The sequence below is a fragment of the Pseudophryne corroboree genome, chromosome 1, assembly GCF_028390025.1.
Source record: "Pseudophryne corroboree isolate aPseCor3 chromosome 1, aPseCor3.hap2, whole genome shotgun sequence".
Classification (NCBI taxonomy): Eukaryota; Metazoa; Chordata; class Amphibia; order Anura; family Myobatrachidae; genus Pseudophryne; species Pseudophryne corroboree.
Genome location: NC_086444.1, coordinates 941,174,411 through 941,197,844, shown reverse-complemented (window position 1 = coordinate 941,197,844; position 23,434 = coordinate 941,174,411). Strand labels below are relative to the sequence as shown.

The window sequence follows — 23,434 nt, the reverse complement described above, 5'->3', positions numbered from 1 at the left end:
GCAGCAAGGATTATCACTGGTCATATAGCAATACTGAGAAGCAAGGGAAGACAGTGTCTGTGCTACTACTCTGGATGAGAGGACATACAGGATCAGTGTTGGACTGGGACATGAAGGGCCCACCGGGGGAATGCTTCTGTAGGGGCCCATGCTTAAAGGTGTAGCCAGGTTCCAATGGGTGCGTGGCCAGCCACCACAGAGGTTTGGCTAACCATTACATGTCCTGTGCCCCTTGGGAAATATATTATAAACCAAATTATTGTGAAGTATAATGTATCATATGTATAATGCATAAATCCAGTGTACTAGGATAGTCTGGAACTTGATCCCTAGAGGAGGAGGAGGGCCCACAGGCAGTAGGGCCCACCAGTGGTTTCCCCTGTTCCCCTGTGGGCCAGTCCGACGCTGTACAGGATTAATGACAGGCTGGTGTTCTGTCATCATGTCACTCTGTAAAGGTGAATTTTTACATTTAGAATTGACCATGTAAATATCCTATTATTTCAGGCTGAGCACCTGACCAGCTGCTACTGGGGTGGTAACAACAGCTTCATTGAACGTCATGACCTTGCCCTTCCTTATCTTGAACAATACCGCATAGACTTCCAACAATTCAAGAGCATGTTTGTCCTGCTCTTTCCATGGGCATGTGGTACGCACACAGATACCATGGCTGTCCGTCTCTTCAGGCTTCTAGATGAGAATGGGGACTGTCTGATCAACTTCCGAGAGTTTGTCTCTGGGCTAAGTGAGTATAACTTTGGAGAGTATACTTTTTGGACAGTTGTAACCAGTGTTGCGTCACGCTGTTCATTAACTATAATTTCTCATAATATTACTTTAGTATATACTAGCTGGAGTACCCAGCGTTGCCCGGGATTTTAAGAATGGTTGTTTACAAAAATGAATGTAAATATTAAACACACAGTATAAATAATATAGTATAAAAAAAGCATGTAAAATGTTATACACATCAATACACTGAAAACCCAATGTGCTGCTGGGGGACCATGCTACTTCCACTATATAACTCTCAGTGTGTGGGTTCGTGCTACCTCCATTCCCCTCCTCACATCATGTCACTGCAGCCCTGTCATCACTGACATATCATGCATGTCCTGATATACTCTGTGCTGCTGGGCCACCCCTAGGGGTGCTAGTGGTGTGTTACCCCCACAGTGTTTGTTCCCAGAGTGTAAGTAATATGTGTAGCAAGTTTGGGGTAAATTGCTCCAGGCATTCCAGAGTTATGCTGTCTACTGACATACTCTGTGCTGCTGTTCCACCCCTAGGGGTGCTAGCGGTGTTTGACCCCCACATTGTTTTTTTCCCTAGTGTAAGTCATATGTGTACCCAGTTTGTTGTAAATTGGTCTAGCCATTCGGGATGTATGCTGTATCCTGAAATACTCTGTGCCGCTCTGCCACCCCTAGGGGTGCTACGGTTGTCTAACCCCCACAGAGTTTGTTCCCAGATTGTAAGTGAGATGTGTACCAAGTTTGGTGTAAATTGCACCAGGCCTTCCATAGTTTTGCTGTATCCTGAAATACTCTGTGCTGCTGTCCCACCCCTAGGGGTGATAGGAGTGTTTAACCCTCACAGAATTTGTTCCAAGATTTTAAGTCAGATGTGTATCAAGTTTGGTGTAAATTGCTCCAGGCCTTCCACAGTTTTGCTGGACATACTCTGTGCTGCTGTCCCACCCCTAGGGGTGCTCGGGGTGTCTGACCCCATAGTGTTTGTTTCCAGAGTGTAAGTCATATACGGATGGTGTAATGGTTAGCATTACTGCCTCACAGCACTGAGGTCATGGGTTCGATTTCCACCATGGCCCTAACTGTGTGGAGTCTGTATATTCTCCCCGTACTTGCGTGGGTTTCCTCCGGGTACTCCGGTTTCCTCCCACAATCCAAAAATATACTGGAAGGTTAATTGACTTCCAACAAAAATTAACCCTAGTGTGAATGTGTGTGCGTGTACATGTGGTAGGGAATATAGATTGTAAGCTCCACTGGGGCAGGGACTGATGTGAATGGGCATATATTCTCTCTGTACAGCGCTGCAGAATATGTGTGCGCTATATAAATAACTGGTACTAAATAATAAATATGTGTATCAAGTTTGTTGTAAATTGCTGCAGGCATTCCAGAGTTATGCTGTCTGCTGAAATACTCAGTGCTGCTGCCTCACCCCTAATGGTGCTGGGGTGTTTTCCTCCCACTGTGTTTGTTGGCAGATTGTAAGGCATATGTGTACCAATATTTGAGTACATGGGTCCAGCAATTCCGGAGTTATGCTGTTTCCTGATATACTCTGTGCTGCTGTCTGCCCCCCTAGGGGTGCTAGGGATTTCAAATTGTTTTAGTTGCGCCTGCCATGTTTTAATACGCTTGTATGTGAAATTTCACAATCTTCGCTTGTAAACTGTGGATTTGTATAGAAAGACAGACAGAAGGACAAATTTTAATTTTTATATAGTAGATTAATGTATATTACTAATAACTCTTACATTAGTAATAACGTTAATGTAACTGTCAAATCCATCTTATACTGACACTTGTGCAATGCTTAACTCGTATGCATAATATTTAGCGTACAGCATATATGGGTCTGGGGCAGAGATATGGCAGTCGTTGTAACACATTGGGCGAGATGCAGGAAGCTTAATATGCGGCCAAACCTCCGAAAATGCAGTTTCCGGAGGTTTGGCTGTGCCCCAAGCTTCGGAATGCGATAGATTCCAGGGCTTGGATGTGGTGGGCAACGCAGTCTTCAGATGGCGTTGCCCAATAGAAGCCTATGGGCTTCTATCGCACTTCCCCTTCTAAGAGGGAAATAATAAAAAGAAACACACAAGGTTATATACAATGTTCTTTAAATATTGACCCAGCAAAATCTCTTTCAGTGCTTTTATTAAATAGAAAAATCTTCTTCCTCTGTGTAGTCCAATTGGAAATGAACTAAAAATGCTGTTACATACCTCCCAACTGACTGATTTCCTTGTGACAGTCCTGATGTGAGGGCTCTCTCCTGCTATCACAGTTGGGAGTGCACTGTACCAGTCTGCATGCCAATTCAGGTTTCCCTGGTACCCATACCAAGTGAAAAAGTTGATTGTAGTCAACCAGAGTAGGATAAGGGGCAACCTTTCTCTTTCAGCACTAGCCATGCCCCTAGGATATTACCACACACCCTCCATGATACTGGCATACCTCTCCATGACGAGTCCTTGCTCCCCGTACCGCTTCTTACACACATAGGAGCAGATGTATTAACCTGGAGAAGGCATAAGGAAGTGATAAACCCGTGATATGTGCAAGGTGATAAACGCACCAGCCAAGCAGCTTCAATATGTAAATGAACAGTTAGGAGCTGATTGGCTGGTGCGTTTATCACCTTGCACTTATCACTGGTTTATCACTTCCTTAATTAACTGTCAATAGTTGCTCAGCTGATCACATACCGCTCTATTACTTTGGTTATCAGTATATTTCACAGAAGGGCTCCGTAAAGAGGCCGTTTTTCTTTGTAATGTGATTTGTTCATTAATTTCCAGTAGGGTTATGGCTAATACTTTTTATGGACTGCTTCAGGAAAGAAGATTATTATTTAAGTGAAATGTACTGTGTTGTAACCCTGTCTTTGTCTCTCGTAAAGCAATTGTGGAGCATTAGCATGCTGGTGCTTGTAGTTCCTCAAGTGCCTGTAAGCATTAAAAAGCAGTGGCTGTTAAAGCTTGAAGAGGTCATTGGGTGCCGAGTAGGCCAGTGTTTTCATTTTATGGTTGGGGAAACTTTTTTATGTTATTAATTTATTTTATAACACATAAAAGAAATGCGTTCAGCGTTTCCCTAGTCAGCCACTGGAGATTCCAGCACTTGACATTTGCTGGTAAGAAATAGATCAGCATGAAAAAAGTCCATGAAGCAATGATTTAGGAAATTATGTAGGTGCTGTGGATGACTGGATTTCAATGTTTGCTATGCATTAATATATTCTATTATAATAGTGAGCTATATTACATACCAGAAAGCTTTACACCACTGGCGGTTAAAGCCCTGGATTGTGTTTGCTGTTGAGTTGATACATATAGGGGTATATTCAATAAGTGTCGGATCCATTCCGACATACATTTGTTGGAATAGATCCAACAAGGGCTATTCAATGAACGGCCAGATCCGACTGTCGGATTTGAGCCAAATCGGACTGTCGGATTTGGACGTTCCCGGTGTCCTGTCCTGCTGCTGCTGTCAGCAGGGAGAGCTGGCGGCGGGGGAATATGTCTGCGGCGACGGGGGGTGATGTCGGCGGCTGCGGGGGGAGGCGCTCCCGGGAGTGAGGTGCCTGACCGGGGGGATGCCCTGCTCAATCCGACTTTTTACAAAAAACTGCCCAAATTGAATAGGTCAGAACCCCTTCTGACACAAATCTGTTGGAAGCTGTCGTCTTTCCGAGAAGACAACAGCTTCCGACAGCTATTGAATACGGCCGTTAGTACCAAAAAAAAGCCCCCTCCCAAAAAACACACACACACATATATATATATATATATATATATATATATATATATGTGTGTGTATATGTATGTGTATGTATATATGTATATATATATATATTACTCTGACGTCCTAAGTGGATGCTGGGACTCCGTAAGGACCATGGGGATTAGCGGCTCCGCAGGAGACTGGGCACAACTAAAGAAAGCTTTAGGACTACCTGGTGTGCACTGGCTCCTCCCACTAAGACCCTCCTCCAGACCTCAGTTAGATTCTTGTGCCCGGCTGAGCTGGATGCACACTAGGGGCTCTCCTGAGCTCCTAGAAAGAAAGTATATTTTAGGTTTTTTATTTTACAGTGAGATCTGCTGGCAACAGACTCACTGCAGCGAGGGACTAAGGGGAGAAAAAGCGAACCTACCTAACTGGTGGTAGCTTGGGCTTCTTAGGCTACTGGACACCATTCGCTCCAGAGGGATCGACCGCATGGAACCGGCCATTGATGTTCGGTCCCGGAGCAGCGCCGCCGGCCCCCTTACAGAGCCAGAAGCAAGAAGTGTTCCGGAAAATCGGCGGCAGAAGACTTCAGTCTTCACCAAGGTAGCGCACAGCACTGCAGCTGTGCGCCATTGCTCCTCATGCACACCTCACACTCCGGTCACTGATGGGTGCAGGGCGCTGGGGGGGGGGGGGCGCCCTGAGCAGCAATATAAACACCTTGCCTGGCAAAATCATCACAATATATAGCCCCAGAGGCTATATATGTGATAAATACCCCTGCCAGAATCCATAAAAAAGCGGGAGAAAAGTCTGCGAAAAAGGGGCGGAGCTATCTCCCTCAGCACACTGGCGCCATTTTCTCTTCACAGTGCAGCTGGAAGACAGCTCCCCAGGCTCTCCCCTGTAGTTTTCAGGCTCAAAGGGTTAAAAAGAGAGGGGGGGCACTAAATTTAGGCGCAATATTGTTTATACAAGCAGCTATTGGGGGAAAAATCACTCAGTTATAGTGTTAATCCCTGCATTATATAGCGCTCTGGTGTGTGCTGGCATACACTCTCTCTGTCTCCCCAAAGGACTTTGTGGGGTCCTGTCCTCAGTCAGAGCATTTCCTGTGTGTGTGCTGTGTGTCGGTACGGCTGTGTCGACATGTGGGATGAGGAAGGTTACGTGGAGGTGGAGCAGAGGCCGATAAATGGGATGTCGCCCCCTGTGGGGCCGACACCTGAGTGGATGGATAGGTGGAAGGTATTAACCGACAATGTCAACTCCTTACATAGAAGGCTGGATGACGTAAAACAGCTGTGGTACAGCCGGCTTCTCAGCCCGCGCCTGCCCAGGCGTCTCAAAGGCCATCAGGGGCTCAAAAAAGCGCCCGTTACCTCAGATGGCAGACACAGATGTCGACACGGAGTCTGACTCCAGTGTCGACGAGGTTGAGACATATACACAATCCACTAGGAACATCCGTTACATGATCTCGGCAATGAAAAATGTGTTACGCATTTCTGACATGAACCCAAGTACCACATAAAAGGGGTTTTATTTTTGGGGAGAAAAAGCAGCCAGTGTTTTGTTCCTCCATCAGATGAATGAATGAAGTGTGTAAAGTAGCGTGGGTTCCCCCGATAAGAAACTGGTAATTTCTAAAAAGTTACTGATGGCGTACCCTTTCCCGCCAGAGGATAGGTCACGTTGGGAGATATCCCTTAGGGTGGATAAGGCGCTCACATGTTTGTCAAAAAAGGTGGCACTGCCGTCTTAGGATACGGCCACCTTGAAGGAGCCTGCTGATAAAAAGCAGGAGGCTATCCTGAAGTCTGTATATACACACTCAGGTTATATACTAAGACCTGCAATTGCCTCAGCATAAATAGTGCTGCTGCAGCGTGGTCTGATACCCAGTCAGATAATATTAATACTCTAAGACAGGGATAATAGTTTGCTAACATAGAGCATATTAAAGACGTCGTCTTAGATATAAAGGATGCACAGAGGGATATTTGCCGGCTGGCATCCAGAATTAATGCAATGTCCATTCTGCCAGGAGGGTATTAGAAACCCGGCAGTGGACAGGTGATGCTGCCTATAAAAGGCACATGGAGATTCTGCCTTAAAAGGGTGAGGAATTGTTTGGGGATGGTCTCTGGGACCTCGTATCCACAGCAACAGCTGGGAAGAAATTTTTTTACCTCAGGTTTCCTCACAGCCTAAGAAAGCACTGTATTTTCAGGTACAGTCCTTTCGGCTTCAGAAAAGCAAGCGGGTCAAAGGCGCTTCCTTTCTGCACAGAGACAAGGGAAGAAGGAAAAAGCTGCACCAGCAGCCAGTTCCCAGGATCAAAAATCTTCCCCCGCTTCCTCTGAGTCCACCGCATGACGTTGTGGCTCCACAGGTGGAGACAGGTGCGGTAGGGGCGCGTCTCGGGAACTTCAGGGACCAGTGGGCTTGCCCACAGGTGGATCCCTAGGTTCTGCAAATAGTATCACAGGGATACAGGCTGGAGTTCGAGGCGACTCCCCCTCGCCGTTACCTCACATCAGCCTTGCCTGCTGCCCTCGGAGAAAGGTAGTACTGGTGGCAATTCACAAGCTGTACTTCCAGCAGGTGAAATCAAGGTACCCCTCCTTCAACAAGGCCGGGGTTACTATTCCAAAATGTTGTGGTACCGAAACCAGACGGTTCGGTGAGACCCATTCTAAAATTGAAAGCCTTGAACACTTATATACGAAGGTTCAAGTTCAAAATGGAATCGCTCAGGGCGATTATTGCAAGCCTGGAGAATTTCATGGTATCACTGGACATCAAGGATGCTTACCTGCATGTCCCTATTTACCCTCTTCACCAGGAGTACCTCAAAATTGTGGTACAGGATTGTCATTACCAATTCCAGACGTTGCCGTTGGTCTGTCCCCGGCACTGAGGTATTTACCAAGGTAATGGCCGAAATAATTATCCCGTACTTGGACGATCTCCTTATAAAGGCGAGGTCCAGGGAGCAGTTGTTCGGCGGAGTAGCACTATCTCGGGAAGTGCTACAACAGCACGGCTGGATTCTGAATATTCCAAAGTCGCAGCTGGTTCCTACGACGCGTCTACTGTTCCTGGGTATGGTTCTGGACACAGAACAGGATAAAAAGGGTTTCTCCCGGAGGAGAAGTCCAAGGAGTTGTCGTCTCTAGACAGAGACCTCCTAATACGTATACAGGTGTCGGTGCATCAATGCACGCGAGCCCTGGGAAGGATGGTAGCTTCTTACGAAGAAATTCCATTCGCCAGGTCCCATGCAAGGATTTTCCAGTGGGATCTGTTGGACAAGTGGTCCGGGTCGCATCTTCAGATGCATCGGCGGATAACCCGGTCTCCAAGGGCCAGGGTGTCGCTGTTGTGGTGGCTGCAGAGTGCTCATCTTCTAGGGGGCCGCAGATTCGGCATACAGGACTGGGTCCTGGTGACCACGGATGCCAGCCTTCGAGGCTGGGGGGCAGTCACACAGGGAAGAAACTTCCAAGGCTATGGAAAAGTCAGGAGACTTCCCTACACCATAAATATTCTGGAACTAAGGGCCATTTACAATGCCCTAAGTCAGGCTAGACCCTGCTTCAACACCAGCCGGTGCTGATTCAGTCAGACAACATCACGGCGGTCGCTCATGTAAACCGACAGGGCGGCACAAGAAGCAGGATGGCGATGGCAGAAGCCACAAGGATTCTCCGATGGGCGGAAAATCATGTGTTAGCACTGTCAGCAGTGTTCATTCCCGGAGTGGACAACTGAGAAGCAGACTTTCTCAGAAGACACGACCTCCATCCGGGAGAGTGGGGACTTCATCCAGAAGTTTTCCAAATGATTGTACACCGTTGGGAAAGGCCACAGGTGGACATGATGGCGTCCCGCCTCAACAAAAAGCTACAAAGATATTGCGCCAGGTCAAGGGACCCTCAGGCGATAGCTGTGGACGCTCTGGTAACACCGTGGGTGTACCAGTCGGTGTATGTGTTCCCTTCTCTGCCTCTCTTACCCAGGGTAATGAGAATAATAAGAAGGAGAGGAGTAAGAACTATACTCATTGTTCCGGGTTGGCCAAGAAGAGCTTGGTAACCAGAACTCCAAGAAATGATCTCAGAGGACCCATGGCCTCTGCCGCTCAGACAGGACCTGCTGCAGCAGGGGGCCTGTCTGTTCCAAGACGTACCGCGGCTGCGTTTGACGGCATGGCGGTTGAACGCCGGATGCTGAAGGAAAAGGGCATTCCGGAGGAAGTTATCCCTACGCTATTTAAAGCTAGGAAAGAAGTGAACGCAAACCATTATCACCGCATATGGTGGAAATATGTTGCGTGCTGTGAGGCCAGGAAGGCCCCAAAGGAGAAATTTCAGCTAGGTCGATTTCTGCACTTCCTACAGTCAGAGGTGACTATGGGCCTAAAATTGGGTTCCATGAAGGTCCAGATTTCGGCTCTATCGATTTTCTTCCAAAATAGAACTGGCTTCACTGCCTGAAGTTCGGACTTTTGTTAAGGGAGTGCTGCATAGTCAGCCCCCGTTTGTGCCTCAAGTGGCACCATGGGATCTCAACGTGGTGTTGGATTTCCTGAAGTCGCATTGGGTTGAGCCACTTAAATCCGTGGAGCTACAATACCTCACGTGGAAAGTGGTCATGCTGTGGGCCGTGGCGTATGCCAGGCGTGTATCAGAATTGGCGGCTTTGTCATACAAAAGCCCTTATCTGTATTTTATATGGATAAGGCGGAATTGAGGACTCGTTCCCAATTCCTTCCTGAGGTGGTATCAATTTTTCATGTGAACCAACCTATTGTGGTGCCTGCGGCTACTTGGGACTTGGAGGATTCCAAGTTACTGGACGTAGTCAGGGCCCTGAAAAGTATATGTTTCCAGGACGGCTGGAGTCAGGAAAACTGACTCGCTATTTATCCTGTATGCACCCAACAAGCTGGGTGCTCCTGCTTCTAAGCAGACTATTGCTCGCTGGATCTGTAGCACGATTCAACTTGCACATGCTGCGGCTGGACTGCCGCACCCTAAATCTGTAAAAGCCCATTCCACGAGGAAAATGGGCTTTTCTTGGGCGGCTGCCCGAGAGGTCTCGGCTTTACAACTTTGCCGAGCTGTTACTTGGTCGGGTTCAAACATTTTTGCAACAGTCTACAAGTTTGATACCCTGGCTGAGGAGGACCTAGAGTTTGCTCATTCGGTGCTGCAGAGTCATCCGCACTCTACCGCCCGTTTGGGAGCTTTGGTATAATCCCCATGGTCCTTACGGAGTCCCAGCATCCACTTAGGACGTCAGAGAAAATAAGATTTTACTCACCGGTAAATCTATTTCTCGTAGTCCGTAGTGGATGCTGGGCGCCCATCCCAAGTGCGGATTGTCTGCAATACTTGTTTATAGTTATTGCCTAACTAAAGGGTTATTGTTGAGCCATCTGTTGAGAGGCTCAGTTATATTTCATACTGTTAACTGGGTATAGTATCACGAGTTATACGGTGTGATTGGTGTGGCTGGTATGAGTCTTACCCGGGATTCAAAATCCTTCCTATTTGTGTCAGCTCTTCCGGGCACAGTATCCTAACTGAGGTCTGGAGGAGGGTCTTAGTGGGAGGAGCCAGTGCACACCAGGTAGTCCTAAAGCTTTCTTTAGTTGTGCCCAGTCTCCTGCGGAGCCTCTAATCCCCATGGTCCTTACGGAGTCCCAGCATCCACTACGGACTACGAGAAATAGATTTACCGGTGAGTTAAATCTTATTTTATATATATATATATATATATATATATATAAAATGACTACTATGACATTGTTGGATTAAAATTTGCAGGATATAAGTGTCCTTTGGTGGTAAAAGGTAACTGCAATATTTCAATATTTCGTGCTATATAGGGTGATTGCCCCCTAGTGGCCAGGGTACAATTTTAATGAAAATAACATAATGGGCCTAATTCTGAGGTGGAGTAAAGCAAAAAAGAGCAAGTAACTTTGCACCTAGATAAACCATGTTACACTGCAAGGGGAGCATATACATTGATTATTTTTGCATGTAGGTTAAATACTGGCTGCTTTTACATGTAGCCCCCAAATGCTGGACAGTTTTATTATTACATTGTAATGCAGATGGTATTCGGATTACAGGTCATCATAGACAAAAGGTCGACATAGCAATGGTCAACACAGGAAAAGTTTGACAATTTATTGACTTTTTTTCATACTTATGATCCATGTGAACTACAATTGGGAATAGTTACCTGTGCCGAGCGCATCGGTCGCAGAGTGAGGCACCTTGCCAAAGCCGCTCGTCGTGTGAGGCAATGTGGTGCACTAATTGGGGTTCCCAGTCACCTTACAGAGTAACTGACACCCAAAAAAAAACCTCACATTGACCTTTTTTCGTGCCTACCTTTTCCGTGTCGACCATTTTGTCATGTCAACCTTTTTCATGTTTTTCGCCTTGTGCATGTCGACCTTTTGGGGTCGACTTATACAGCCATACCCATTCAGATTTGTGTTTGGACACACCCCTTTTAAATCTGCTCCACCTGCAGTGCAGCGTGGTGTTACCAAGTTACTTGCTTTGTTGTTTACTTGGCTCCCAATCAGCCCCATAATGTCTGCAGCTGTCAGCATGTATCCATGTAGTTGATTACCATGGTAATGTTTTAGCGCATACTGGATCCGTAGAGGGTGGGTGGGGTTATGTGCATGTATAGTGAGCAGAGGTGTTTGATCTCATAAAAGCCAGTTTATTACCAATGTAATGCCAGCATAAAAACCTTACAGTCAGAGCCGGCCCTAGGCATAGGCAAACTAGGCAAATGCCTAGGGCATTTGGTATGCCTAGGGGCATCAGCAGCTTCTGCTGATTAAAATGATATGCGGCATGCCTATATTCTGTGTGTAGCATTTCATATGCAGATACAGCCACAGTCTCACACAGTATATAGGCATGCTGCATATCATTTTGATCAGCAGAAGCTGCTTCTGCATCCTAGCCACTTAGCAATGAAAATAAGATACATTTTCATCAAAAAAAGGTGCCCGACGTTAGCATTAAGGCAATATTTATGAGGACACATCTGTATCCAAGCAGAGGTAGAGGTCACAGTGTTAGCGGCCGTGTGAGTGCTGTGTGTGAGTGTGTTGGTTGTGCAGTAGTGTTCGGCATATGTGTAAGGGGCATTTTGTGTGTCATGTGTAAAAATGCATTAATAATGTGCGGCATATCTGTAAGGGGCACTGTGTGTCATTATGTGTATAAGGGCGTTAATTATGTGCGGCATATATATAAAAGGGGTACTATGTGTGTCATTATGTGTATAAGGGCATTAATAATGTGCGGCATATGTGTAAGGGACATTATGTGTATAAGGGCATTAATAAAGGTTTTCATAATGTGTAAGGCGCATTATGTTTATTAGGACATTAATAATGTGTGCCATATGTGTAAGGGGTATTACTGTGTGGTATTATGTGTATAAATGCATTAGTAATGTGTGACATTATGTGTATAAGGTGCTCTACTGTGTGGCGTAACATATAGAAAGGGCACTACTGTGTGGTAATGTGAATAAGCAGCAATTCAGTGTGATGTAATGTGAATAAGGGGCACTACTGTGAGGAGTAATGTATAAAAGGTAAAGTGGTACTACTGTGTGATGTAACGCGAATTAGGGACACTATCGCATGATAAAATGTAAATAAAGTTGTACTATTGTGTGGCGTAATTTGAATTGGGGATACTATTGTGTGGCCATGTCCCTTGCCAGCAAAAACACACCCCTTTTTTGGGCTGTGCGCCGAATGTGCGCACTGTTCTTATTTAAAATATAGGGGGTAAGAACACCAAAATAAGGACTGCTATGGGTGAGGGGTGATGGTGCTGGGAAAGGGGTGCAGAGTCAGAGGTGGAACTAGCAGTGGTGCTAGGGGGCACCAGCCAAAGTCTTGCCTAGGGCATCATATCGGTTAGGGCCGGCTCTGCTTACAGTACATGTTTCTTCACAACAGCAGCTTCTTAAAAACAAGCAAGTGGTAAACTTTTATAAAGCTTAGTGAGGGTGCAGTCTCCCAAGAAAAAGGAACATTTTCTAGAAATGAAAACAACTATACATGGACACTGAAAAGGGCAACATATTTCTCACCTCTCATAAAAGAGACTTCCATTTAACAGTGCTATAACCATATTTGCTGACTTACAGTACTTTCTCTTACGTCCTAGAGGATGCTGGGGTTCCATTTAGTACCATGGGGTATAGACTGGTCCCTTGGGAGCCATGGGCACTTTAAGAGTTTAATAGTGTGGGCTGGCTCCTCCCTCTATGCCCCTCCTACCAGACTCAGTTTAGAAAACGTGCCCGGAGGAGCCGGTCACAGCTAGGGGAGCTCCTAGGAGTTTTTCTAGTTTTATTATTTTCTGAGTTTAGTTAGGTACAGGCAGGCTGCTGGCAACAGCATACCTGCTTCATGGGACTTAGTGGGGGAGTAGGAACCAACTCTAGAAGTTAATGGTTCTCTATCTCTGCTGACAGGACACTGAGCTCCTGAGGGTGCTGATCGCAAGCCCACGAGGCGACCGCTCACTCCTGCAGCACGGCCACCACCCCCTAACAGAGCCAGAAGAAAGAAGAGTGGTGAGTACAGTGCGGGCGGCCCGAAGAGCGGGTCGCTGGCGGGAATGGCGGCACAAGGGTGGGAGCGCAGCTCTGACAGGCTGCGCTCCGGAAAGGCTCAGTGGCACACTGTGTGCGGCGCTGTGAGTGGCGTCCTGGGCCAGCGCAATCACCCTACACTGGTCAACACTGCTTACAGGGGCTAATCCCGCTGTTAGCGAAAAAATACCTCATCCCAGTATAATACAATAAGTGCGGGAAGACGCGCCATTACAGGGGGTGGGACTTCTCCTCAGAGCGGATCCAGCACTCACCAGCGCCATTTTCTCCCTGCAGATCATCAGAAGGAGACGCTGACAGGGAGCGCTGCCCTCCACATAAGTAACACTGTGGGGGAGAGTGTAATTCGATACTAGCTACCCTGTTAAGGTTCAGCTAGTCAGAGGGTTTTTTATCATAATAAAAGCCTATAAGGGCACGATGTGGCTGGCTCCTTATACTCTGTCACTCTCTGAAGGTATTCTGGGGGGGGGAATTGTACTGACATTTTCCTGTGTGTCTGTAACCCACTGTACCATATTTGGGGGACTTTGTCCTGTAATGCAGAATGTGTATCTTCTCCTGGGGAGTCTATACCATGCTCAAAACTGTACAAATTCTCAGGCTTCAGTGGCAGATTTCCCTGGGGGGGCCTCCATAAGGTGTACTTTTCACATATATTTCTTCAAATATGTCCCCTGCTGGGTAGAAGCCACAGTTTTGAGATGTCTGGGGAATAAAATCCCACAGCTGTGCCTCTCACCCCAACTACGTACCCTGAAAAACGTACACTTGCCATATAATGCAACTGACATATGAGGGGTGCAACATATAGTTTGAGGCTAATAGGTATGAGGAATATTATAAATATATATAATAAATGCCTTCCCACTATTTAGAGCGTTAAACTCCTTATTTGAGAAAACCTGAGTACACCCAGAGATGTAATCCACACCCCTAAAGAGTGTCTAAATTGTCAAAGAAGGTTGTATTACCTGTCCCTGGTACAACCTCCATAAAGGATTAGACTGATCGCAGATTGAGACTACTCTCTAATACTGTGCACTGCTACATGTGTGGCTCAGAGACCCTCGCTTGCGTAGATCTCTGGGGCTATAGTCACGTGGTCAGGCTCCTTACTTGATGCTTTAGATTCTATGTATAGGAGTGACATTTGCTTGTTTCTATGTCACTTACAGGATTCTACAGGCTTCACGGCTGGAGGCCATGAAGGAGATTGGCCTGTGTCACGCAGGGGCCACTACTCTGGCAGTATAGACAAGCAGGGGACGGTGGCTACACCAATGGACTGCAGGTACAGAATCCAAGAAAGGTATAACGGGTACGCCCTTCACAGGTGAGGCCCTGTTGGGACGCACTGGATACGTGAATGTCCATGCCAACTGCGGGTAAGTTGACATATCTTTCTTCCGCAGCTGCACAGACCAGGAAATTATATCCTACACCTACACTGCAATCCCTTCGAACTGCAAAGTTTAAACATGAGTCCAAGGGTTCCTCCACTTCCTTTAGAGGATGTTGAGGAAAATCCAGAAAACCTGCACTGCCAGGTTCCCAGGGACGGATTTCGGATTCTTTGTCTCTTTGTCGGTGGACCTCACTGCCTGGGTATCAGGCAGGTGGTAGGGAGACTAAAGAGATTTCAGTTAAACATCTGGGCAATATCCTGCCTAACTGGAAACGGTTAAGTTGCCCAGGGGTGCAGACTGGAGTTTCTAGTACTCCCACCTCACAGATTATTACTAGCTTCTCGGACAAGAAGTACACTACTGCTGGAAGCTATTCAAACATTTGCTAAACAAATGTCATTGTTCCAGTTCCACCTCACCTACAACACAAGGGTTATTACTAAAACCTGTTTGTGGTACTGAAACCAGACGGTTAGGTAAGGCCAATATTAGACCTAAAAACATTGAACCCTACTTGAGGGAATTCAAATTCAAGATGGAGTCTCTGAGAGCGGTGATCTCAGGTCTGGTGGAGGGGGAATTCCTAGTATCCCTGGATATCAAGGATGCGTACCTTCACATTCCGATCTGGCCGCCTCACCAGGCTTATCTAAGATTTGAGCTGCTGGACTGTCACTTATCCGTTCCAGGCACTGCCATTTGGTCTCTGCCATGACCTAGGGTATTCCCCTAGGTCATGGCAGAGATGATGCTACTCCTCCGTAGACAGGGAGTGAAATACCATATCTGGACGATCTGCTGCTAAAAGCGTCATCCAGGGAGAGGCTGTTACAGAGTATTGCTCTCTCAACTCACCTACTCCAGGATCTTGGGTAGATCCTGAACCTACCAAAGTCACACTTGGAGCCGACAGAAAGCGTCGGTGATCCAATCAATGGTCCGGGATGTCCTGAAGGTAGCCCGGGTATCGGTTCATCAGTGCATTCGCCTCCTGGGGAAGATAGTAGCCTCCTATTAGGCTTTACAGTACGGAAGATTCCACGCACGGTTCTTCTAACTGGCTCTCCTGGACAAATGGTCGGGATCACATCTTCACATGCACCAGCGGATACGCCTGTCGCCGAAAGCCAGAAATTCACTCCTGTGGTGGCTGCAAACTTCTCACCTACTCGAGAGCCGCAGGTTCGGATTCAAAATTGGATTTTTCTAACCACGGATGCAAGTCTTAGAGGTTGGGGAGCAGTCACCCAAGGGGAGGACTTCCATGGAAAGTGGTCAAATCAGGAAGCTCTCCTTCCGGTAAACATTCTGGAACTAACGGCCTTCTGCAAGCGGCACATCTTGTAAAAGATCAAGCCATTCAAGTTCAGTCGGGCAACGTCAGGGCGGTGCCCTACATAAACAGGCAAGGCGGAACGGAGAGCAGAGCTGCAATGTCGGAGGTAATGAGAATCCTCCTCTGGGCAGAAAGACACACGCTGGCGCTGTCAGCAATCTTCATTCTGGGAGTGGACAACTGGGAAGCAGACTTCCTCAGCAAATGCAATCTCCATCCAGGAGATTGGGTCCTCTATCCGGAGGTATTCGCAGAGGTAACAAGCCGATGGGGTGTACCTCAGATAGACATGATGGCCTCTCGCCTCAACAAGAAGCTTCGGAGGTACTATTCCAGGACAAGAGACCCACAGGCAGTGGCGGTGGACGCCCTGGTAACTCCAGGGGTGTCCCAGTCAGTGTATGTGTTCCCTCCACTTCCACTCATCCCAAGGATTCTCAAACTAATAAAAAGAACAAGAGTTCAGGTGATCCTCTTTGCGCCGGACTGGCCAACAAGGGCTTGGTACGCGGATCTTCTGGGATTACTCTTGGTGGATCCGAGGCCTCTTCCTCTTCGCGAGGACCTTCTTCAGCAGGGGCCGTTCGCTTATCAAGACTTACCGCGGCTACATTTGACGACATGGATGGTGAACGCCAGATCTTGTCTCGGAAAGGCATTCTGAAAAAGGTCATTCCTACAGGCTAGGAAGAGAATAATGTGAAAACATTACCATCGGATTTGGTAAAAAGTATGTGTTTTGGTGTGAATCCAAGAAGTTTCCTACGGTGGAGTTTTAATCTGGGACGTTTTCTCCTATTTCTGCAAGCAGGTGTGGATGTGGACCTACGCTTGGGCTTCATAAAAGTCCAGATTTCGGCCTTGTCCATTATCTTCCAGAAACAATTGGCTTCCCTCCCTGAGGTTCAGACATTCTTGAAAGGAGTTCTGTACATCCAACCACCCTTTGTGCCTCCTACGGCACCTTGGGATCTTAATGTGGTGTTGCAGTCCCTGAAATCGGATTGGTTCGAACCTCTGCAGGAGGTAGACGTAAAGTTTCTTATTGGAAGGCTGTCACAGGGGGCAATGTTGCACAAGAGCCCTTACTTGATTTTCCATGAGGATATAGAGCTGAGCTCAGAACGCGTCAGCGATTTCTTCCAAAGGTTGTGTCGGCTTTTCATATCAACCGACCTATTGTGGTGCCAGTAGCTACTGACACCTCGATTACTCAAAGTCCTTGGATGTTGTGAGGGCTTTGAAAATATATATGAAGTGAACTTCTCGTCACAGAAAGTCGGATGCTCTGTTTGTCCTTTATGATCCAAACAAGGTTGGGTGTCTTGCTTCTAAGCAGACAATTTCTCGCTGGATCAGGTTTTCTATCCAGCATGCTTACAGGCTTGCCGTGTCCAAAATCTGTTAAGGCCCACTCTACTCGTAAAGTGGGTTCTTCCTGGGCAGCTGCTCGGGGTGTCTCGGCTTTACAGCTTTGCCGAGCAGCTACTTGGTCAGGGTCGAACACGTTTGCTAAGTTCTACAAGTTCGATACTTTGGCCTTAGAGAACCTAAAGTTTGGTTAATCTGTTCTGCAGGTGCCTCAGCACTCTCCCTGGAAATTTTGGTACATCCCTATGTTACTAAATGGAACCCCAGCATCCTTTAGGACGTAAGAGAAAATAGGATTTTAATTACCTACCAGTAAATCCTTTTCTCGTAGTCCATAGAGGATGCTGGGCACCCGCACAGTGCTTCGTTTTCCTGCATTGTTGCTTGGTTAAGTATTGGTACAGCTGTTGCTATTTCTATTTCATGCTGGTTAGCAGGGTTTCTTCTAGTTCCTGCTGGTTAGTTGCATGCTGGTTGGCATAGTTTCCTTCATGTTGCATGCTGGTTGGCATAGTTTCTTCATGTTTCATGCGGGTTAGCATGATTTCTTCATGTTGCATGCTGGTTGGCATGGTTTCTCCATGTTGCATGCTGGTCAGCATGGTTTTTCAATTCGGTGTGAGCTGATGTGATTGTCGCCACTATCTGTGTATGTCCGTCTTCTCTGGCACAGTTTCTAGACTGAGTCTGGTAGGAGGGGCATAGAGGGAGGAGCCAGCCCACACTATTAAACTCTTAAAGTGCCCATGGCTCCCAAGGGACCCATCTATACCCCATGGTACTAAATGGAACCCCAGCATCCTCTACGGACTACGAGAAAAGGATTTACTGGTAGGTAATTAAAATCCTATTTTCTCCCCTCCAGGAGAAGCTTAGAGAGGAGATGAAGATGGCAGCTGATGGGGCGGGGGCAGGTGCTTTGTGTCATTAGGGTTTCCCATAGAAACGTATCATATTGGCCCCCTTCCCCTCCTCTTGGACTGACGAATCGTGGCATTATACTCCCCGTCATGCTTACTTCACTAGAAAGTGTGCAGGATGCGGGATGACCACTTATTCTTCCTGGGGCTAGAGGGAATTTTTAACATTGGGGAGTATCCCGAACGTTCCGGGAGATTGGGCAGATATGGCTATGGGATGTAGTTAAAATGCGGCAGACGGGATCCCGGCGGTCGAAATACAGATACCGGAATGGCGGCATAAGGCTGGCATCAAAATCCCGACGGTGCTCGGGATCCCAGTGTCAAAATACTGATGCCTGGTATCCCAAATGTTCCTTTAGCAGGACGCCCTCGCATCCTGCCGCGGAGGGTGGGAGTTTAAGTTTAGGCATTTGAGGGGGGGTTAGGGTGCAGGAATGAGAAGGGGATGGTTAGGTTTAGGCAGCGGGGAAAGGAGGGTTAAGGTTAGGCACCCACAAGGGAAGGTTAGGGATAGGCACCCACAAGGGAGGGTTAGGGTATGGGGCAGGGGAGGGTAAGGGTACTTTCTGTAGGGCTGTTGGGATTCTGATGGACGGGATGCCGCTGACGGTATTCTGACTGCCGCCATCCCATCCATTGGTATATATTACCAAATCCAAAAATGATATATTCTGGCATTCTTGCTTTCTATAAACACAAACTACTTTGTAATTTAAACAAACTGTAAAGCTTTTTTCTTAGTAAAAAATAATAATGCAAAGTGTCACTAATTCCATAAAAATCACATACTATAGAAACTAATAGAGGTACACCTCTTTCACTACATCCATTCCAAATTGCATAACTTTGTGAGAAAAATAGAAATGCAAACTTAATAGCTATGATTTCTGGCCGACTGTGGCCAGTGGTGATCATCATGCTGCCATGATGGTGGGCCTATTGTTATGTGGGGGCCTGGAGCTAGAGCTGCATCTGCCCCATTGTTAATCTGGCCCTGACTGAAAGCATAGACTGCACAGCCATAAGCAATCAAAGGTCATAGACCCAAAATAGCGGAAGGAGTTCCACACCCTGCAAATGTAACAAGCATCGTGCACACAATAAAGCAGACTTGCAGCAGCTATCCAAGGGGAAAAAAAATAACAAGAGTGTGGAGAGAAGACTCTCTGCTATAAATACAAGTTCTCCAATTATACATGGGAACCATAATCTGAAAAGTATTTTTGTAAATATTTAAATATTATATTATGCACATCTGCAGTACGGAACTCCTCGTCAACAACTGAGGGCACAGTAGGGTGTCGCAGTTGCCTGTCATCCGACGATGCCAGATAAGTGGTTAATGAAGAACACAGACTTCCACAAACAACAATTAGAGTATATGACTATAAATTCTGACAATGACAGCCTTTTAGGGCATGGTCTATAGGTATTGACGTTCTCCTAACGGACCTGGGTGTATTAGTAGCAATACAGTGCTCATATGTTTGCTATGTGTTACTCAAATAGTCATGGCAAACCTCTAACTTCCAGATGTGCTAAATTCATTATATATTTTTTTATTCTTGCTGCCATTATACTAATTGTCGGATGTCATCAGGTGCAGCCTGCCATGGTGACCTCACAGAAAAACTGAAGCTGTTATACAGGATGCATATATTGCCTGGTGAGTTCTTTAAAAAGACGGCTTATGTAAAACATCATTTAAAATGATCTTAAAACTAGGAACGATTGTAGTATTGGGCTTTTGCACAGATCTATACACTGCAGTTGTATGACATGACACAACTTAACATGAACTAATATTGCATTATTAACCATTTAGAGTTGTCACCTGATCAAGAAGAGCCAGATTCTGCTTTTGAAGCCACTCAGTACTTCTTTGAAGACATTGCTCCGGAGTGTAGCCACGGTAGGCCAAACATCTGTATAGTTCATGTACCTTGTAATGCAGCTCTGACGCTAGTATACAAGCTGTGATTAGTAGGAAACAAAACCTGATCTAGTTTTGACACATTTTATATTGTTCTGTGTGGGAGTGATAAGGAAGGCCTGTTTTGTGGTCTTTTTATAGCAGAATGACCTTGTCTTGTACTATAGTTATATGGAAGGATTAACGCATAAGTTTCCTCTTTGTATAGAAAACTAAAGACTGTAGGTTTGAGGAAGATTCTTGTATTGGAGTGTAGCAACAGCTGCAGACTGAGTATACAGCATGTGGTACACTACACTAGGTACAGCAGGTGGCACTGTGTCTGGGCTGGCTGTCACTGTGTAGTGTCTATTAATTCTACATGATGTTGATCCTCCACGTTACAAAGCATTTCTGTACTTGGCCATGTATGTTAATGCTTGAAAAGTGGGGCGTCCTACGTCTTGTGAGCTGTATGACACCTCGCACCGTTCCATGACAAGAGTGTGTAGAACAGTGAGTATGATTGTACATAGTGTAACATCATACACCATCCCACTATTTGGGGACACATGCTGAGATGATAAAAACAACACCAAAAAATGCAAAAAAGTTGTGTCGACCTTTCCCCCTGTCGACAATTTTCCATGTTGACCTTTTGTACCTGTCGACCTTTTCCTTTGTCGACCTTTCATAAGTCGGCCTAATGACCATGTTGCCCTTTTGTCCATGGCGATCTTTTCACTGTTGACCATATGATTGTAGACCTTACTGTAGACCTATTGATCCGTAACCAAATAAAGTACATGCACAACAATCAAACCTGGATACTGGCTAAAGAGCCAGCAGGGCGAATAGCTATTAAAAATGCAGATTAATGCCTATAAGTAAGTTTAATACAAATGGCAAACTTGAGCAGTACTAGGCCACACAGCGACAGACCGCACAGGCTACTGGGGAAAATAGGCCTCCCTAATCTAGATGTTCAATTTACTAAAGAGGGGTTGTCAAAGCTGCCAGTCATTAGCTGTTTTGGCCACTTAGTTTCAAAACAGGAATAAAACAAAGGCCCAAATGTATAAAGCCTTAAAAAGTGATAAAGCGGAGACGGATAAAGAGTGATAAATGACCAGCCAATCAGCTTCCTAACTGCCACATAACAGGCTGCGGGGCAGATTTATAAAAAATCACGCTATTTGTGTGGTCCCGATCCACCACATTATTGTGGTGGAGCACCCTGTCCCTCCGCCATAATGTATGATACAGGCCACCGCCGATATGGAAGGGCGTTATGTCACCTGTCCGGTGATATGCGTCCTCCCTGATCGGCATACTGTTATTGACGCCAGCTGTAGTCGGGCGCATGCGTCATCACCCCAGCTCCCAGTGAGCCCTGCGGCGTGACCCAGTGCATGCACGGATGGGCAGTGAGGGCGCTGTGCGGTGCCAGGCATTGAGGAGACACAGGGGTGATGTCAGAGGTAGCTGGAGAGACCTGGGTGGCTGAAACACATTGAATTTACTACAAGGGGCACCATTTAAGAGCAATTCACAAGCCATTTAATCTTTTTTTATGCTAAGAGTGGTTAAAGCTTCCTTTAGTATTTAGCAAACTATCACCACTGCTGGCAATGGGGAGTCCCCACTTGGCTGAAGCACAATGCGCCGGTATAGATGGCCATGGTGGATGCATATTGGTTAGCAACCTGCTGCCAGCAGCGTCAAGCTGCCAACAACTCAGCTGGGGACGCCACATTCTGGGCCTCACCGGACAAATAAATGATGTTACATTTCATGGTATACTCGTAAGTATCACAGTGATACTAAACTAAATATGCCACCAGCAATTAATATCGTTATTACATGGATGCCTAGATATGCTGTATTAATATTGGAATTTTTAGTAAATATGATGAGGTCACAGTCCAAGATGACTCCATAACATAGGTGCCGGAATGAAGGCGCCAGTCTTAGGCGGTCTTTTAACTTAACAGATCACACATTACATCACCTGCTCCATGCAGGACAGGGGCCACGCAGCCTATTCCTGTAGTGCACTCCGCAGCCCCTGCATACTGCTCGACTGTGGTGCCGCTTACTCCTCCCTGGTGGTCCTGCCCTCCTCTTCCATGGTGGCAGACTCCTCCTCCCTGTGGTACCGTCTCTGTCTCCTCCCCAACATAAAAGTATTCTGACACCCCGATCCATAACATTGACTTTGTCTCAAGTTTTGTTAGACATTGGGGGGACTTCAAGAACTACAATTAAGCAGCATAACCATTTACATATAAATATAATTGTATATTAAACTATATTTCAAGCCTAGATGATTGTTGTTTCAGGCAATAGTTTCTCATTAGCTTAAATAAAGCATGTACAGTCCAGTTCCATTAGGAGATATCAGCTGTGCCAGTGAAATACCTTTGTAGTTGTATTTTAGCAAGACATCTATGATGGTTTCTTAATTTCATATGTTGTCATTAAGCTGCGCTTGAGTTGGCAAACAAGAAAGTGACAGAAGAAGGCTATGTTGCAGTCAGTCTTAAAACAGCTAAAGGTAACACCCAGCCATCACAGTGTTTGTGTTGTTCTTGTTGTAGAGAACGTAATGCGTGATGATTGTTGCTGTTATTTTACATTTTGGTTATTTTATTAGTTAAAAAGACAAGTCAGAGCAATCGATATTACCTTCGTATGTGGGCACAAGAGAACAGGTCAAGGCAAAAGGATCCAAAAGAACTGCCCAAATTAAACCAGGTAATATAATAACAGTATAACACTCATTTTGTCAGTCACACGGGGCATAAAGGGGATGGCCAATGATTAGTGTGTCAGACCACAGACAGCTACTCCACTAGGGACAAAGGGCCTGATTCAGAAAGGGATGGATTACCACACAGATTCACAATTATTGGGTATCAGTGGGTGCGCAAAGGCTGTTCTGCCGTTCCCTCTTCCCCTGCCTGATTGACAGAAAGCACTGAGGGGGTGGGAAAGGGGTGGAGGGAGGTTTGAGTTCCTGAAAACGGGGGCACATCGCCCCTTTTTCTGGGAGCAGAGAGCCAAGGGTCTGCATGTCACCACGCAGATTTTCTGGCCTCGCAACCCACACATCCATTCACCCGTAGGCTTACTCAGCTGATCGTCTGCGGGGAACATCACGACCGATGGACGACATGTTGGATCTCAGCTTGCGTGACATAGCAGTGATGAGATTGCAGTTGCGTGCAGGCGGTGTCTCTTCCTAGAGATCAGATGGAAATTCAGTGCTGCTTTCATGCAGCGTTGAACTTCCGTCCATTGGAATC

The 23,434-nt window shown here is 46.4% G+C and overlaps 1 protein-coding gene across 3 annotated transcripts in view; it reads left to right on the top strand.

Annotated features, from left to right (window-relative positions):
* The window catches only part of TBC1D9 (TBC1 domain family member 9), a 188,159-nt gene that overhangs the window by 162,780 nt on the left and 1,945 nt on the right, over nucleotides 1-23,434 (top strand). For all 3 annotated transcript variants that reach the window (XM_063920383.1, XM_063920382.1, XM_063920384.1), the window contains 5 exons: nucleotides 508-748; nucleotides 19,815-19,880; nucleotides 20,040-20,126; nucleotides 22,612-22,683; nucleotides 22,783-22,883. In XM_063920383.1, the coding sequence (XP_063776453.1) occupies nucleotides 508-748; nucleotides 19,815-19,880; nucleotides 20,040-20,126; nucleotides 22,612-22,683; nucleotides 22,783-22,883 (567 nt within the window). The remainder of the gene's footprint in view (nucleotides 1-507; nucleotides 749-19,814; nucleotides 19,881-20,039; nucleotides 20,127-22,611; nucleotides 22,684-22,782; nucleotides 22,884-23,434) is intronic.